Source organism: Salvelinus sp. IW2-2015, linkage group LG4q.2, assembly GCF_002910315.2.
Source record: "Salvelinus sp. IW2-2015 linkage group LG4q.2, ASM291031v2, whole genome shotgun sequence".
NCBI classification, from domain to species: domain Eukaryota; kingdom Metazoa; phylum Chordata; class Actinopteri; order Salmoniformes; family Salmonidae; genus Salvelinus; species Salvelinus sp. IW2-2015.
The window spans coordinates 22,076,036-22,092,182 of NC_036843.1; the positions used below are offsets into that span (position 1 = coordinate 22,076,036).

General features: G+C 41.1%; 1 protein-coding gene across 2 annotated transcripts in view; it reads right to left on the reverse strand.

Annotated features, from left to right (window-relative positions):
- The window catches only part of LOC111963478 (tyrosine-protein kinase receptor TYRO3), a 32,483-nt gene extending 17,677 nt beyond the window's left edge, over positions 1 to 14,806 (reverse strand). For both annotated transcript variants that reach the window (XM_023986950.2, XM_023986949.2), the window contains exons 1-7: positions 14,390 to 14,806; positions 10,875 to 11,058; positions 6,488 to 6,588; positions 6,193 to 6,363; positions 1,398 to 1,484; positions 1,076 to 1,191; positions 375 to 555 (exon numbers count right to left, since the gene is read on the reverse strand). In XM_023986950.2, coding sequence (XP_023842718.1) covers positions 375 to 555; positions 1,076 to 1,191; positions 1,398 to 1,484; positions 6,193 to 6,363; positions 6,488 to 6,588; positions 10,875 to 11,058; positions 14,390 to 14,447 — 898 coding nt within the window. In that variant the 5' untranslated portion in view covers positions 14,448 to 14,806. The remainder of the gene's footprint in view (positions 1 to 374; positions 556 to 1,075; positions 1,192 to 1,397; positions 1,485 to 6,192; positions 6,364 to 6,487; positions 6,589 to 10,874; positions 11,059 to 14,389) is intronic.
- Between the last annotated feature and the right edge of the window lie 1,341 nt (positions 14,807 to 16,147).

The window sequence follows — 16,147 nt, forward strand, 5'->3', positions numbered from 1 at the left end:
GCTTAACCACCTCTAAATGTTTCATGTTACTTTGACAGAGTAACAACTTTGAAAGGTCGTCCGTGGGGCTGTGAGACACAGAAGGCCACAAACACAGAGAATCATTATGTTCCCATTGTGATAAGGTTGCTACTCGCCAGACTGTTGCATGGATCGTCACATGCTATTGATGTCCAGCTGGTGATGTGAGTGCAGTTGGTAGAAAATGACAACAAAAACAACTGTTGATGAACAAAAGGGTAATGTCCCAAATGGCACCCTATTCCCTTTATAGTGCACTACTTTTGACCAGGGCCCATAGGAATAGGGTGCCATTTGGAACGCAACCCTGTTCAGCCCCATGTCATCATCTATTCTAGTGACTGGATGCACACCTGCTTCTGGTGTCTGAAAGTCCAGCCAGCCAGAGAACGGGGATGTCCCCACCTCATTGTCACAGCACACTCTAACGCTGTAGTTGGAGTAGCAGCTCAGCCCACTGAGGATCTGTTGGAATGGTGGAACCTTCACACGCTGGTCTCGAACTTCCACCTTCCTCCCAGAGTTCTTAGACATCTGTAAAAGGTATGAAGGAAGTTAGTAGTTTAGCATTAGCTGGCAAAACTACCTCTAAATTCCTTCATACTGGACACAGAGACATAAAAATGGTATCCAGGAGTTCATCTGACTCTGGGGAAGTAGATAAAGGGCCTCGTTGCCAACATCTCAAAGTATCTCTTTAAAAATGGTCATATTTCCATTGCCAAATTCTTTCATTCCAATATTGAAACTGAGGTCTAAATACTCAGGGTGTCTTTAATTTTAAAAGAATGGGTATGTGGTTTTCATTATCTCAGTCTAGGCCAAACATTCATCCAAGGCTTTAATGGAATTCTGATGGTTGTCACTCCCATCTTAAAATAGCACTGACAACAACCACCACATTTCGTAATAATAACTAATTTATCCACTGCATATTATGGTTGCTTTATTGAAAATCTAAATGTAAGAATTAGGTCAAAGGGTTCTTTGTTATATGAATGTAGTACTGACACAGAACATCTCAGTCGTGTTGGTTCAGTCTTAGTTACTGTACCTGGAAGGTGCAGGCTGACAGGTCAGAGTGTCCAGTGAAGCCAGGGCTCCAGGCCAGCGTGACATTGTTCTCCACCATGTGGACCACCTGCACACCTTTAGGGGCTGCTGGGAGGACTGCAGTCAATTAAAGAACAGGGTTTTAGATTTACAAACATCCAACTCTGAACAGAAGCTGGACTAGGGGCCGATAAACCTAGCTAAATTACAGCAGCATACTGTAACGTGCATTGACTAACCGGTCTTCATCAGGCAGCGTATTCTAATCTGAAAAATTACTTAGTCACACTCATGACAGCATTGATTATTCATGAATTTCTCACCTTTAATGTGCACAGTGCCTGTTCGAGATACTGAGATACCTCTGGCATTCTTGGCTTCACAGTAGAACTTGATGCTGTTATTAACACCTACAGGGAAAAGAGGAGGGAGACATGGTGTACTCATGATGTGATGTACTCAACAGCATGCCAGAGCCCTTTTAAAAGGTAAGCTGCCAGTTTATGCCAACAGAGTGTTAAACCAGTCCCCTGCAATCATGCCTGACCAACAGTCTATCTCCAATGTAAATGAGAAATTCTCACACACTGGACAGTAGGCAATGCATAACAGAGTGGAGTACTGTATATGAAGTGCTGTGAGGGTTTGTAGTACACTTGGCTCATTAGGATCAAAGAGATTTTGGCACTACCAATTTGAACAAACCAGCTACTGAAACTACACAAGGAAACAAGGTCAGCACAATCAATAACTCCTGAACTAGACTGTCTTGATAAGGCTGTTGTATCCCTCCATTACATAAATGTCCTTGGGCTAATCCTTCATGGCAAATATGTTTACATAAAGGCGGGTGTTTGTGTACTGTACAGTGATTACTACCAGGCACTGTGGGACACTGCCTGGTTATTCATCAACTGACTGACAATCACAAAACAACATGTCAGAGTCATAACAGAGAACCATCAGCTGGGCTGAAACATTTCTGGTTACTCTCACATCAGTCTCTGGGAGTCAGATAGGAAAACATCAACGCCTGTAAAGTTGACTATATGACTGCCGCATTCCTGACTCAGAGTTGGCACTTAGCAGCAAATTATTTGTATGCGCCCAAATGGAACCCTTTTCCCTATATAGTGCACTACATTTGACCAGAGTCCTATGGGCCCTGGTCAAAGGTAGTGCACTACATTGGGAATAGGATTCCATTTGCGACACAACCTAATGAGAGGTTCTGGTCAGCAGTGTTGATTGAGATGAATGAGATGAAAGGGCCAGGCAGGTCCAGTTATATGGCAGAGTGTAGGAGGCTCCTTATTACTGAAACAGAACCAGCTCAACATAAAAGGAGAAATGAAAGAGGAGACACTAACATGAAAAGCTTGCATATCACGAGAACGGAATAAAACAGACAACTAATGAAAAATCCAGTCAATTTACTTCTGTGGATGGGATGTCACAGAGGACTGGCTAGTGTCAAACAACTTGTACACTTTTATGTGTTTTCAACCAATTACAACACATTTCCAATCTCAGGTCAAGACATTTGTCCTTTCACATAAGGAGAAACATTATATGGCAGGTGAGGTCATTGGTTCCCCCTCTATATATAAAAAAAGGGTCAAACATTCAGTGGTGTATTCGGTGCTGTGCGTACGCTCATTGAAGAATATATTTACATTTTTTATTCAACCTTTATTTAACTAGGCATGTCAGTTAATAACAAATTCTTATTTACAATGACGGCCTACCAGAAGGTAAAAGGCCTCCTGCGTGGACGAGGGCTGGGATTAAATAAAAATATAGGACAAAACACACATCACGACAAGAGAGACAACACTACATAAAGAGAGACCTAAAGACAACAACATAACATGGCAGAAGCACATGAAAACACAGCATGGTAGCAACAACAACATGGTAGCAACACAACATGGTAGCAGCACAAAACAGGGTACAAACCATTCTTGGGCACAGACAACAGCACAGAAGGCAAGAAGGTGGAGACAACAATACATCACGCAAAGCAGCCACAACAGTCAGTAAGAGTGTCCATGATTCTTTGAATGAAGAGATGGAGATAAAACTGTCCAGTTTGAGTGTTTGCTGCAGCTCATTCCAATCGCTAGCTGCAGCGAACTGAAAAGACGAGCGACCCAGGGATGTGTGTGCTTTGGGGACCTTTACCAGAATGTGACTGGCAGGACAGGTGTTGTATGTGGAGGATGAGGGCTGCAGTAGATACAATTGAAGTCGGAAGTTTACATACACCTTAGCCAAATACATTTTAAACTCAGTTTTTCACAATTCCTGACACTTAATCCTAGTAAAAAATCCCTTTCTTAGGTCAGTTAGGATCGCCACTTTATTTTAAGAATGTGAAATGTATAATAATAGTAGAGAGAATGATTTATTTCAGCTTTTATTTCTTTCATCACATTCCCAGTGGGTCAGAAGTTTACATACACTCAATTAGTATTTGGTAGCATTGCCTTTAAATTGTTTAACTTGGGTCAAACGTTTCAGGTAGCCTTCCACAAGCTTCCCACTAGAAGTTGGGTGAATGTTGGCCCATTCTTCCCGACAGAGCTGGTGTAACTGAGTCAGGTTTGTAGGCCTCCTTGCTCGCACACCCTTTTTCAGTTCTACCCACAAATGTTCTATAGGATTGAGGTTAGGGCTTTGTGATGGCCACTCCAATACCTTGATTTTGTTGTCCTTAAGCCATTTTGCCACAACTTTGGACGTATGCTTGAGGTCATTGTCCATTTGGAAGACCCATTTGCGACCAAGCTTTAACTTCCCCACTGATGTTTTGAGATGTTGCTTCAATATATCCACATAATTTTCCTACCTCATGATGCCATCTATTTGGTGAATTGCACCAGTCCCTCCTGCAGCAAAGCACCCCCACAACATGATGCTGCCCCCCCTTGCTTCACGGTTGGGATGGTGTTCTTCAGCTTGCAAGCAACCCCCTTTTTTCCTCCAAACATAATGATGGTCATTATGGCCAAACAGTTCTATTTTTGTTTCATCAGACCAGAGGACATTTCTCCAAAAAGTACGATCTTTGTCCCCATGTGCAGTTGCACACCGTAGTCTGGCTTTTTTATGGCGGTTTTGGAGGAGTGGCTTCTTCCTTGCTGAGCGGCCTTTCAGGTTATGTCAATATAGGACTTGTTTTACTGTGGATATAGATACTTTTGTACCTGTTTCCTCCAGCATCTTCACAAGGTCCTTTGCTGTTCTGGGATTGATTTGCACTTTTCGCACCAAAGTGCGTTAATCTCTAGGAGACAGAACGCATCTCCTTCCTGAGCGGTATGACGGCTGCGTGGTCCCATGGTATTTATACTTGCGTACTATTGTTTGTACAGATGAACGTGGTACCTTCAGGCATGTGGAAATTGCTCTTAAGGATGAACCAGACTTGGAGGTCTACAATTTCTTTTCTGAGGTCTTGGCTGATTTCTTTTGATTTTCCCATGATGTCAAGCAAAGAGGCACTGAGTTTGAAGGTAGGCCTTGAAATACATCCACAGGTACACCTCCAATTGACTCAAATGATGTCAATTAGCCTATCAGAAGCTTCTAAAGCCATGCCATTGTTTTCTGGAATTTTCCAAGCTGTTTAAAGGCACAGTCAATTTAGTGTATGTAAACTTCTGACCCACTGGAATTGTGATACAGTGAATTATAAGTGAAATAATCTGTCTGTAAACAATTGTTGGAAAAATCACTTGTGTCATGCACAAAGTAGATGTGCTAACCGACTTGCTAAAACTATAGTTTGTTAACAAGAAATTTGTGGAGTGGTTGAAAAGCGAGTTTTAATGACTCCAACCTAAGTGTATGTAAACTTCAACTGTATCTCAGATAGCTGGGAGTGAGGCCTAAGAGGGTTTTATAAATAAGCATCAACCAGTGGGTCTTGTGACGGGTATACAGAGATGACCAGTTTACAGAGGAGTATAGAGTGCAGTGATGTGTCCGATAAGGAGCATTGGTGGCAAATCTGATGGCCGAATGGTAAAGAACATCTAGCCGCTCGAGAGCACCCTTACCTGCCGATCTATAAATTATGTCTCCCCAATCTAGCATGGGTAGGATGGTCATCTGAATCAGGGTTAGTTTGGTAGCTGGGGTGAAAGAGGAGCAATTATGATAGACAAAACCAAGTCTAGATTTAACTTAAACCTGCAGCTTTGCTATGTGCTATGGGAAGGACAGTGTACCATCTAGCCATACTCCCAAGTACTTGTATGAGGTGACTACCTCAAGCTCTAAACCCTCAGAGGTAGTAATAACACCTGTGGGGAGAGGGGCATTCTTCTTACCAAACCACCTTTGTTTTGGAGGTGTTCAGAACAAGGTTCAGCACAGAGAAAGCTTGTTTGACACTAAGAACGCTTTGTTGTAGAGTGTTTAACACAAAACCCATGGAGGGGCCAGCTGAGTATAAGACTGTATCATCTGCATATAAATGGATGAGAGAGCTTCCTACTGCCTAAGCTATATTGTTGATGTAAATTGAGAAGAGCGTGGTGCCTAGGATTGAGCCTTGGGCTACACCCTTGGTGACAGAGAAAGAAAGAGCAAGACAGCCCTTCAGTTGCCTTCCACCCATTGAGAATAACCTTTGGCTTAGTTCTACCATTCAAACAGTTATATTTCCAACTCATGGGCAGAGCTCAAGGACCAGTGAGAATGCTATAAAACTATAATCCATTCCTTGTAATGACTAATGGCACTCTTACAACAGATAGACGGCAGTCCACCTTATTGAACTTACAGTATGTGAAAATGACACACTCTGATCTGACTCATTCTTATGATTAATCATATCACTGTTGATTTAACCAGCCGGAGGGAGGGGAGAAGCAGCAGAAATAGGATATTGCACAGTAGTCTATAGTCGGTTCTTCAAATCATCTCTCTTCACCACCTCCTAAAAACCTTCTCATTGGAGGAGAGGGCCCGAGGGGAGGAACCTCAGATCTTCTCCCACAATGCATTTTGAGAAAGTGAGAGGAGATGATGCAAGGAATCAAGGAAAGTAAAGAGATTTCAGGAAAGGAATCAAGGAAAGATTGAATAACAACCCTGGTAGAGACTTACCGTTAACATGGAGTACAGATGGAGAGGAAGTGATGTCTCCCTCCTGTACTCCTCCCAGCCACCACAGCACCTCCACCGGGCCTGGGGGACCCACAGCAGTACACGTCAGGTTAAAGGGCACGCCAGGGATCGTGGCTACGTCTTGGGGCTCAAGTGTAAAGTGGGGGACACCTTGAGAAAGAACCAGAAAGTATGACCATGATAACAGGATAATACATTTGATCATGTTATTGAAAAAAAGGCCATTGTGTTGAGAGAAAGAAAGAGACAGACAGGACAACATTGATTGATTTACCCTCTACTGTTATCCAGGCGGGCTCCGAAGAGATGGTCGAGTCTCGGAACTCTACCTCACACCAGTACTTCCCTGCATCCTGCTGCTGGACAGACTTCACACTGAAACCACCCGGACAGACAGACACACTCAGTGATTCCCCTAGTACTTAACATGCAAAAAAAAGAAATCACATTTCTAAATGATGTAGTAATTCTATAAACCAAATTATTCCCTGAGCACATCCAAAAACACCTCTCCTAAAAAGATGTGGATTAGTTCTGATAGATGAGAGGAGACCCACTAGGCAGAATGGAGGTAAAAGCCCATCACATATAACTGGGTAGCAGAAGAAACATGTATAATATAACAATAAAGAACCCCTGGAGGATATGTTGAGAGATGAAGTAGGCAGGTGTGGAAAAAGTACCCAATTGTCATACTTGAGTAAAAGATACTAGAAAATGACTAATGTAAAAGTTAAGGTAAGTCACCCAGTAAAACACTACTTGAGTAAAAGTATTTGGTTTTAAATATATTTAAGTATCAAAAGTAAATGTAATTGCTAAAATATACTTAAGTAACAAAAGTATAAATCATCACAAATTCCTTATAAAGAAAACCAGACATACTTTTTTATTTATTTAAGGATAGTCAGGGGCACACCATCCCTCAGACATAATTTACAAACTAAGCATTTGCGTTTAATGAGTCCTCCAGATCAGAGGCAGTAGGGATGACTAGCGATGTTCTCTTGATAAGTGTGTGAATTGGACCATTTTCCTGTCCTGCTAAGCATTCAAAATGTAACGACTACTTTTGGGTGTCAGGGAAAATGTATGTAAAAAGTACATCATTTTCTTTAGGAATGTAGTGAAGTAAAAGTAGTCACAAATATTAATAGTAAAGTAGAGTACAGATACTTTAAAGTACTACTTAAGTCATTTTTTTTGCGTTTATGTTTTACTTAAGTACTTTAAACCACTGGAAGTAGGACAATAACTAATTGGAGCAATAAACTAGCTTGGGGAAAATTTCACTCAGCAGGAGTACACTGTGTATTTGTATTAGGAGTCACTGAGGAAACCATTGCCTGCATTGACAGGTCCTACTCACTCATAGATTGATCAGTTGTTTAGCAACAAAACCGATGCATGCGCAACTGTGGAGCAAAACAGGCGGAGTTTGCTAAGAATCAAAGGATTGTTGACAACTTGTAAACCAGTATATTTTCTCTCCAAATCTTTATTGAAAACATTAATATGTTTGCACAATGAGCACTTGTCTCTCAAATACATTGTTACAATTGTTGGTTAGCTAGCTAAACGAGTCAAAACACCTCAAAACATGGTATCAATAACAAGATACAATGAGCTGAAACAAGCCACCTACCATTACCCATAAGGCAGCTTGTTGTCGTCATTGTTGCTAGCTACAGTGGTAAGAAAAAGTATGTGAACCCTTTGGAAATACCTGGATTTCTGCATAAATTGGTCATAAAATTTGATTCGATCTTCATCTAGGTCACAACAATAGACAAGCACAGTCTGCTAATAACACACAAACAATTATAAGTTGTCATGTCTTTATTGAACACACCGTGTAAACATTCACAATGCAGGGTATGTGAACCCTTGGATTTAATAACTGGTTGACCCTCCTTTGGCAGCAATAACCTCAACAAAACTTTTTCTGTAGTTGCGGATCAGACCTGCACAACGGTCAGGAGGAATTTTGGACCATTCCTCTTTTCCAAACTGTTTCAGTTCAGCAACATTCTTGGGATGTCTGGTGTGAAGTGCTCTCTTGAGGGCATCCCAATCGAGTTGAGGTCAGGACTGACTGGTCCACTCGTATTTTCTTCTGTTGAAGCCATTCTGTTGTTGATTTAATCAAGTTCTGTTGTTGATTTAATCGAGCATCCCAATCGAGTTGAGGTCAGGACTGACTGGTCCAGGCGTATTTTCTTCTGTTGAAGCCATTCTGTTGTTGATTTACCTCAGTGTTTTGGGTTGTCGTCCTGTTGCATCACCCAACTTCTGTGTATCTGCAATTGTCGGACAGATAGCCTTATATTCTCCTGAAAAATGTCTTGATAACCTTGAGACTTCATTTTTCCGTCGATGATAGCAAGCTGTCCAGGCCCTGAGGCAGCCCCAGACCATTATGCTCCCTCCACCATGCTTTACAGTTGGGATGAGGTTTTGATGTTGGTATGCTGGCTTTTTTTTTTTCACACATAGTGTTGTGTGTTCCTACCAAACAACTCAACTTTAGTTGAATCTGTCCACATAATATTTTGCCAGTAGCGCTGTGGAGGTGCACATTTGCAAACTTCATGTTTTTTTGGACAGCAGTGGCTTCTTCCGTGGTGTCCTCCCATGAACACCATTCTTGTTTAGTGTTTTACGTATTGTATACTCGTCAATAGAGATGTTAGCATGTTCCATAGATTTCTGTAAGTCTTTAGCTGACACTGTAGGATTCTTCTTAACCTCATTGAGCATTCTGCACTGTGCTCTTGCAGTCATCTTTGCAGGACGGCTACTCCTAGGGAGAGTAGCAACAGTGCTGAACTTTCTCCATTTATAGACAATTTGTCTTACTGTGGACTGATGAACATCAAGGTTTTTAGAGATACTTTTGTAACCCTCTCCAACTTCATGCAAGTCAACCATTCTTAATCTTAGTTCTTCTGAAATCTATTTTGTTCAAGGCATGGTTCACATCAGGCAATACTTCTTGTGAATAGCTAATTCAAATTTTGTGAGTGTTTTTTTATAGGGCAAGGCAGCTCTAACCAACATCTCCAATCTGGTCTCATTGATTGGACTCCAGGTAAGCTGACTCCTGACTCCAATTAGCTTTTGGAGTAGTCATTAGCCGAGGAGTTCACATAATTTAAACATTCAGTGTAGGTTGGAAAAACTATGTATTCAATATAGACAAGACAAATACAATAATTTGTGTGTTAGTAGTTTAAGCAGACTGTGGTTGTCTATTGTTGTGACTTAGATGAAGATCAGATCAAATTTGATGACCGATTTATTCAGAAATCAAGGTAATTCCAAAGGGTTCACATACTTTTTCTTGCCACTGTATCTGACTGTCCAGAATCATAACAACACACAGATTTCTGCCTCATCGACGCGCACACATCGTTTGTGACATTGACACCTAACTCGTGTATGGTATCCCACTTCTGACAACAATCGCATCCAAACTCACCACTCCAATCAACAACCAATGAAGGACTAGTCACTAGACCATAGATATGAATCATTCTATCATATATATTTCAATCAATCTTGTCATTCTAGTTCCCTAGACTAGACACAGCATATGGTGGATGTCCGTGGTATCTAGGACATTGTTGCGTGATGAGCATGAGCACACAGAAGGATACAGGAAAAAGGTTTCAGACTTCAGAGAGGTCAAACTGAAGACCTTTGAGCTTCAGTGCCCAGCGCATGTGCATGAGATTAACAGAAATGGCTGCCACTGGCAATGCAAGTTCACTTAACCATTAGGTCTAGCAGTCTGCACCAAGCTTTAGGTCACTCAGTCACAGGCAGCTGAATGCATTCCAATCCAGCCTGCCCCTCTTCGGGGCCTGGTTTACCTGGTGTGTGGGTTACAGTAGGGGTAGACCCCTGTCTCTCCACTTCAGCCATGTTATTTACAGTTTTTTTTCTCTTTCTGCCAGGGACAACGCCTCCCCAAGCCAATTATTAAGCCTCACCTACATCCTCCTCGCCACCATCAGTACCCAAAACTACAAGTTCAGTTCCGCCATGTTGAGCAGACCTGAGTTCAAATACTATGTGAATCATTTCAAATACCCAGGTCTGATGTTGAGTCAAAGCCAGGAACAGCATCACTGCCTCTATTTATGGTATTACACTGCATGTTTCGTCATAACACTGAACAAACTCATACCATAACATACCGTGCCTGCCTACATGCTGTTGGCTATTCCCTGTAGTTGTACCTCCAAACATCCACAGCATATTTAAGGCAGACTGACCTAAGTTTGAATTTACACAAGGGCAAAGAATGTTGAAGGGTAAAAGGCAATGCAAGCAGCCACATTGTTTAAAGATAAAAACAATGTTGTTTTTCTAGCTTAATGATTCAATGTACAAGCACCTTCTCTGAAATAGTAAAGAACTGTCAGGACACCTGACCTCTTGAGAAGCTGATCTAGGGGCTGTGAGCTAAGTGCTTTGCAACACTCCAAGGTTAGTTTGCTTGTGCTTTGCAAGACAGCTTCCCAATCATTTCTGGTGAAATGCAACACAATAAAAGTGATGCTATGATGGAAGGTCTGAAGACATCTTCCAATCAGCCTATAAAGTGGTAAGGGTAACACTACTTAATAGTAGGTCAGGACTACTGAAGCACTGACCTGTGGAAGGTCTCCCAGTGGTGTTGCTCCAGGGGGATGTACATCTGGTCTGTACTGTACAGCTTCTCCCCATCCTTCATCCACACGATCTCCGGCTCACTCAGGCCCTCGATGGAACAACCCAGGCGAACCATGTTGCCCTGGGTTACCGTGAGGTTGGCGGGGTTCTTGGTAAACCTGAGTCCTAAAGGTCAAGGGGTAGGAGTCACCAGACACTTGAATGAGTCATTCATTAATAGCCTAAGTCCTAGTTATTTCTTCTTCACTACTCTAAATGCCATTCAGAAAATATAATGGATGGGATCTGAGGCTCCGTCAGATTGCAACACATATGCAGCAGTGAGCATTACAGGAGAGCTAGCTAGATACCCCTTTAAAGGTAGCCTACAAAATGGTGTTTGTTCAGTTATTGTAATGTGCAGGCATAAAACATTTTGAAGTAGAACGTGTGACATATGGAAATGGTTTTCCAAAGATATTTGAAAAATAGTTGTTTTTGCAAGAGTCTTTTGTCTTTAGAACTGTTTGTCTCCATTGTGTTGCTTGGGCCATTGCATGCATCTTGGCCGAGTATCTGCATGCTCCGACTTGAGCCTGGGTGCAGACAGAGCAGACGTCATACAAGGCTGTAGAGGGCTGAAAGCTCTCCACTGTGGCAACTCACTACAGCTGCTGTTGCTGGGTTTAGCTGCCTGCAACAGACCAACGGCCAGAGAAGTAATATCAATGACCATATTATACTGCACTGCTCAGAGACAGGGGAGTGTCCATGTAATCAAGCAAAATGTAGCCTTTAGGCCTACCTATCCTCCCACACCTTCACTCTGTTTAATGAATGTCTCATTAGTACATGTCCAGTCCAATGACCTGTTACCCAAATACTATATAAGAGGGGGGTGGGGGAAGCCTTCAAATACATGGGCCTATGTAAAATACTTATACATATTTGGATCCATTGGAATAGTCCCAAAAAGTGTAAATCAATCAAGCACACCTCAAATACTTGAGTATGTATTTGACCCAGGTCTGGTCTGGACAGGGAAGAGGGAAATGACCTCTACCTTTACATTTTAGTCATTTAGCAGATGCTCTTATCCAGAGCAAAAGACAGTAGTGAGTGCATACATTTTCATACAGGTCCCCCATGGGAATCGAACCCACAACCCTGGCATTACAAACACCATGCTCTACCAACAGAGCAACATTGGACCAAATCTCAGTGAGATATGTGCTCAGTTTGTACTGGTAATTTTGCCCTTATGATAAACATTGTTACAAGAAACAGATCCACTTCAGTATTATAATTTTTAGAGAACAAGGTTGAGAATATGCCTACTAAAATTGTGCAAAACTTCTCTAGACTGTGGTCCCTTGTACTTGTGTGGTGAACAACAATAGTGGAATTGGCGGTTTGCCTTCAAAATAAAAGTCCCCAATTGAAAACATGCCTCAATTGAATTATAGAATGCTAAACAATGCTGGAATTCAACAAAAGATAATTCATTAATTTGACCCCAAAAAATATTTTTAGAGTACCAGTGCGATCAAAAAACAAGCTTGAAATCAAATTGTGACGGTAGGTATTAGACTTCAGAATTGCATTGCGGGCATACTTACATGCACTGTACTGCGTAACCTATGGATTGTGCCATGAAATGTGGTACCAACCTACTCAGTGACATCTACAGAACACAATTATGTAGAGTTTACACAAATATTAGCATCTCAGCTCTTATTACAGGACTCGACTGTAGGAAATCACCATCCCAGTCAGTCTATTGTGTCTATTGGACATTCATATTGCACTATACATGCTAACCTATGGATTGTGCACTCATGAAATGGGGTATCAGCCTAATCAGTGACAGCATACAGTTAATTAGATGAGTTCATTAATAAGGATTAATTCAAAAATAATTTCACAACAAGCATATCATAAAATGATATCACTCAGCTAGAGCTTTCTAAACAAGTACTTTGTTTTCTGTCAACATTTTACATTTCAGTCATTTAGCAGACGCTCTTATCCAGAGCGACTTTCAGGAGCAATTAGGGTTAAGTGCCTTGCTCAAGGGCACAGACAGAATTGTAATCTTGTCAACTCATATAACCGACAGTCTATCATTCCTTTGTCGCAGAATTGATTAATGCTTTGCCCTGAAACGACTGCTTTGGAAAACAAACATACATACAGTAGATACCACAACTGAATTCATAATCAAGGACAATATCCATCACAACTCTATTCAATTGCACAGCCAGGTATTTGTGCAATCGGTACAGAATGCCATTAATCTCCATTTGGTATTACTGTAAGGCAGGGCTGTCAAACTCATTCCATGGAGGGCCTAGTTTCTGCTGGTTTTTCCTTTCAATTAAGACCTACAGTAGACAACCAGGTGAGGGGAGTTCCTTACTAATCAGTGACCTTAACTCATCCATCAAGGACAAGGGAGGAGCAAAAACCCGCAGACAGTCATTGGGCTCCCGAGTGGCGCGGCGGTCTAAGGCACTGCATCTCAGTGCTAGAGGCATCACTACAGACACCCTGGTTCAAATCCAAAATTGGCCCAGCGTCTTGCTGTGACTTGCCTAGTTAAATAAATCTATATACACATTCCATTTAAAACACGTGCTGTAAGGAGTCCATTATTCCACAACTTAATGTTACGGTTGTCACATTACTCACTCTATGCTCCATGTCAACTGCTATGGCGACCCATTGTGATGACTTGACATTATCACTACAACTCAGAATGCCACCAATTGAACTCTGCTATGGTGTTCTGTGGTTGTCACGGAGTAGACTGATACCACATTTCATGGGGGTATTTGAATGTCCAATACACAAAAGACTGACTGGAAAGGTGACTTCTCACAGTCAATGTCCTGTAATACGAAGCTAATATTTGTGTAAACTCTACATAATTGTGTTCTGTTGGTGTCACTGAGTAAGCAGATAGCAGATTTCATGGGTGCACAATCCATAGGTAAGGCGATACAGTGAAACATAAGTATGCCCCCAATGCAGTTATGAAGTCTAATACATCCATAATGCAATAAATATATACATAGTTAAATATGTCACCTGCACTGCTACAGTAGTGCTCTTTCCCAACAACGCAGAAGTAATATAAATAAAACAGATTTTATATTCGTCAAATTAACTACATAATTGTCTTTTGTTGAATTTATGTATTAACATTCTAACCTTGTTTGGCACTATCTAGTCCAATTGTGGCTTGTTTTCACAATTTTTATCCGGTTGCATGTTTCAAAGAGGGGACTTATTTTGAAGGCAAACCGCTGATTCCACGATTGTTGTTTACACTGATGTTGTTCAACACACGGGTGTCTCTTGTGACCATCATCCACCCTTGAAATAGGCTAAAATCGACGATTTGACAAACGCTTACCGCGCAAATGTACTGAGTAGCAATATAAAATAATAGTATATTACAAATTCATGAAACGTAGCCGTGTCATGAAGTATAGGAATAACTTTTCAAACTTACCAGGGATTGCTCTACTACTTTGTGCCAAGAAGAGTATGATCCAAAGATAAATGGTCATCTTTTCATCATCTGGTTCACAATTTGAGGCTATTTTCCACAAAATATACTAATCCCAAGTGCTGAACAATCGAATGAGTCGATGCCCTGAACTAAACGTTTTTCGGGGCTCCAAAGGTTTCCGCACTAGAAAGTGACCGCTTAAGATTTTTCGGCAGTGATTTATCCAACGGCGTTGATACACAATTCACCAATACCAGGTGGTCAGTAAATTCCTGTCCGGGATGATAGACAAAGTATGTTGTTTTCTTTCCCCTCGTGAATAACCGGCTACACTTCTTTGAATAAATTGATGGACTTTTGTCTTCTTGGCTGATATACACGTTGTTGTTCTAGCCTCATACTACAAGATGACGTAGTGCCGCTCTCTTGAGGAATGTACATTACCGCCGCCTAGTGAAAGAGCGCAGGAAATAAGATTCCCAGTATGAAGTGATATGAAACAAAGTATCAATACAACACCTATTGAACGTAACTAAGGCACAGCGACACATAAGCAATTGTATGTATTATATCTTTATTCGGAGAATTTGGGATGAGATGCGGGGTATATTAAATTACTGCATGTACTTTCCTTTCACAACTAAGGTTGTGACAACCTGATATGAATTGGTCTGAATACTGTACACTCTTGCACAAAGCTGTGCAAAAAATGGAATCATATTTAAGTAAAATTAAATAAGCATTCAAATGAAACAAAGTTAAGTAATTCTACATAAATCAGTGTTAGTATATTGACACAATTCATGGAGAGTATTCTGTTACAATTAAATACACCTGATAAGTTAAATGTATTGTTAATGACAGCCTAATGCAACTCCTCCTTTCACAGAAAGTGCACCCTTGATCAGCAACACTGATTAGAAAACAGATATGAATGATCCTCTTTGTGAGGTTGTCTTCAATCTAGTAATAAAGGTTAGGATCCTTCAACACTTCTTTGAGGGTCAAATTTTGAATAGTGGAGGTGATCCTGTTTTGTGGTTTTTATCTGATACAATCACACACACTTCTTAAAATGTCTACAAATTATTTACAGAGTTAAATTACTAAAATAGTAAGGATGTGTTCAACAGACCAACTGAAGATAAATAACACATGAATACAAAATCAGGTCCAAATAATATAACTAGTGAGTATTCAGAAGCAATAAGAGTATGCTTGCGAAGAGCCAAATGTTCTGAACAAAAATATAAACGCAACATGTAAAGTGTTGGTCCCATGTTTGATGAGCTGAAATAAAAGTTCCCAGAAATGTTCCATATGCATAAAAAGCTTATTTCTCTCAAATTCTGTGCACAAATTTGTTTACATCCTGTTAGTGAGCATTTTTCCTTTGCCAAGATAATCCATCCACCTGACAGGTGTGGCATTTGAAGAAGCTGATTAAACAGCATGATCATTACACAGATGCACCTTGTGCTGGGGACAATAAAAGGCCACTAAAATGTGCAGTTGACACACAACACAATGCCATAGATGTCAAGCTGAGGGAGCATGCAATTAGCATGCTGACTGCAAGAATGTCCACCAGAGCTGTTGCCAGTGAATTTAATGTTAATTTCTCTACCATAAGCTACCCCCAACATCGTTTTACAGAATTTGGCAGTACATTCAACCGGCCTCACAACTGCAGACCACATGTGACCACGTCAGCCCGCCACATCCGACTTCTTCACCTGTGGGATCGTCTGAGACCAG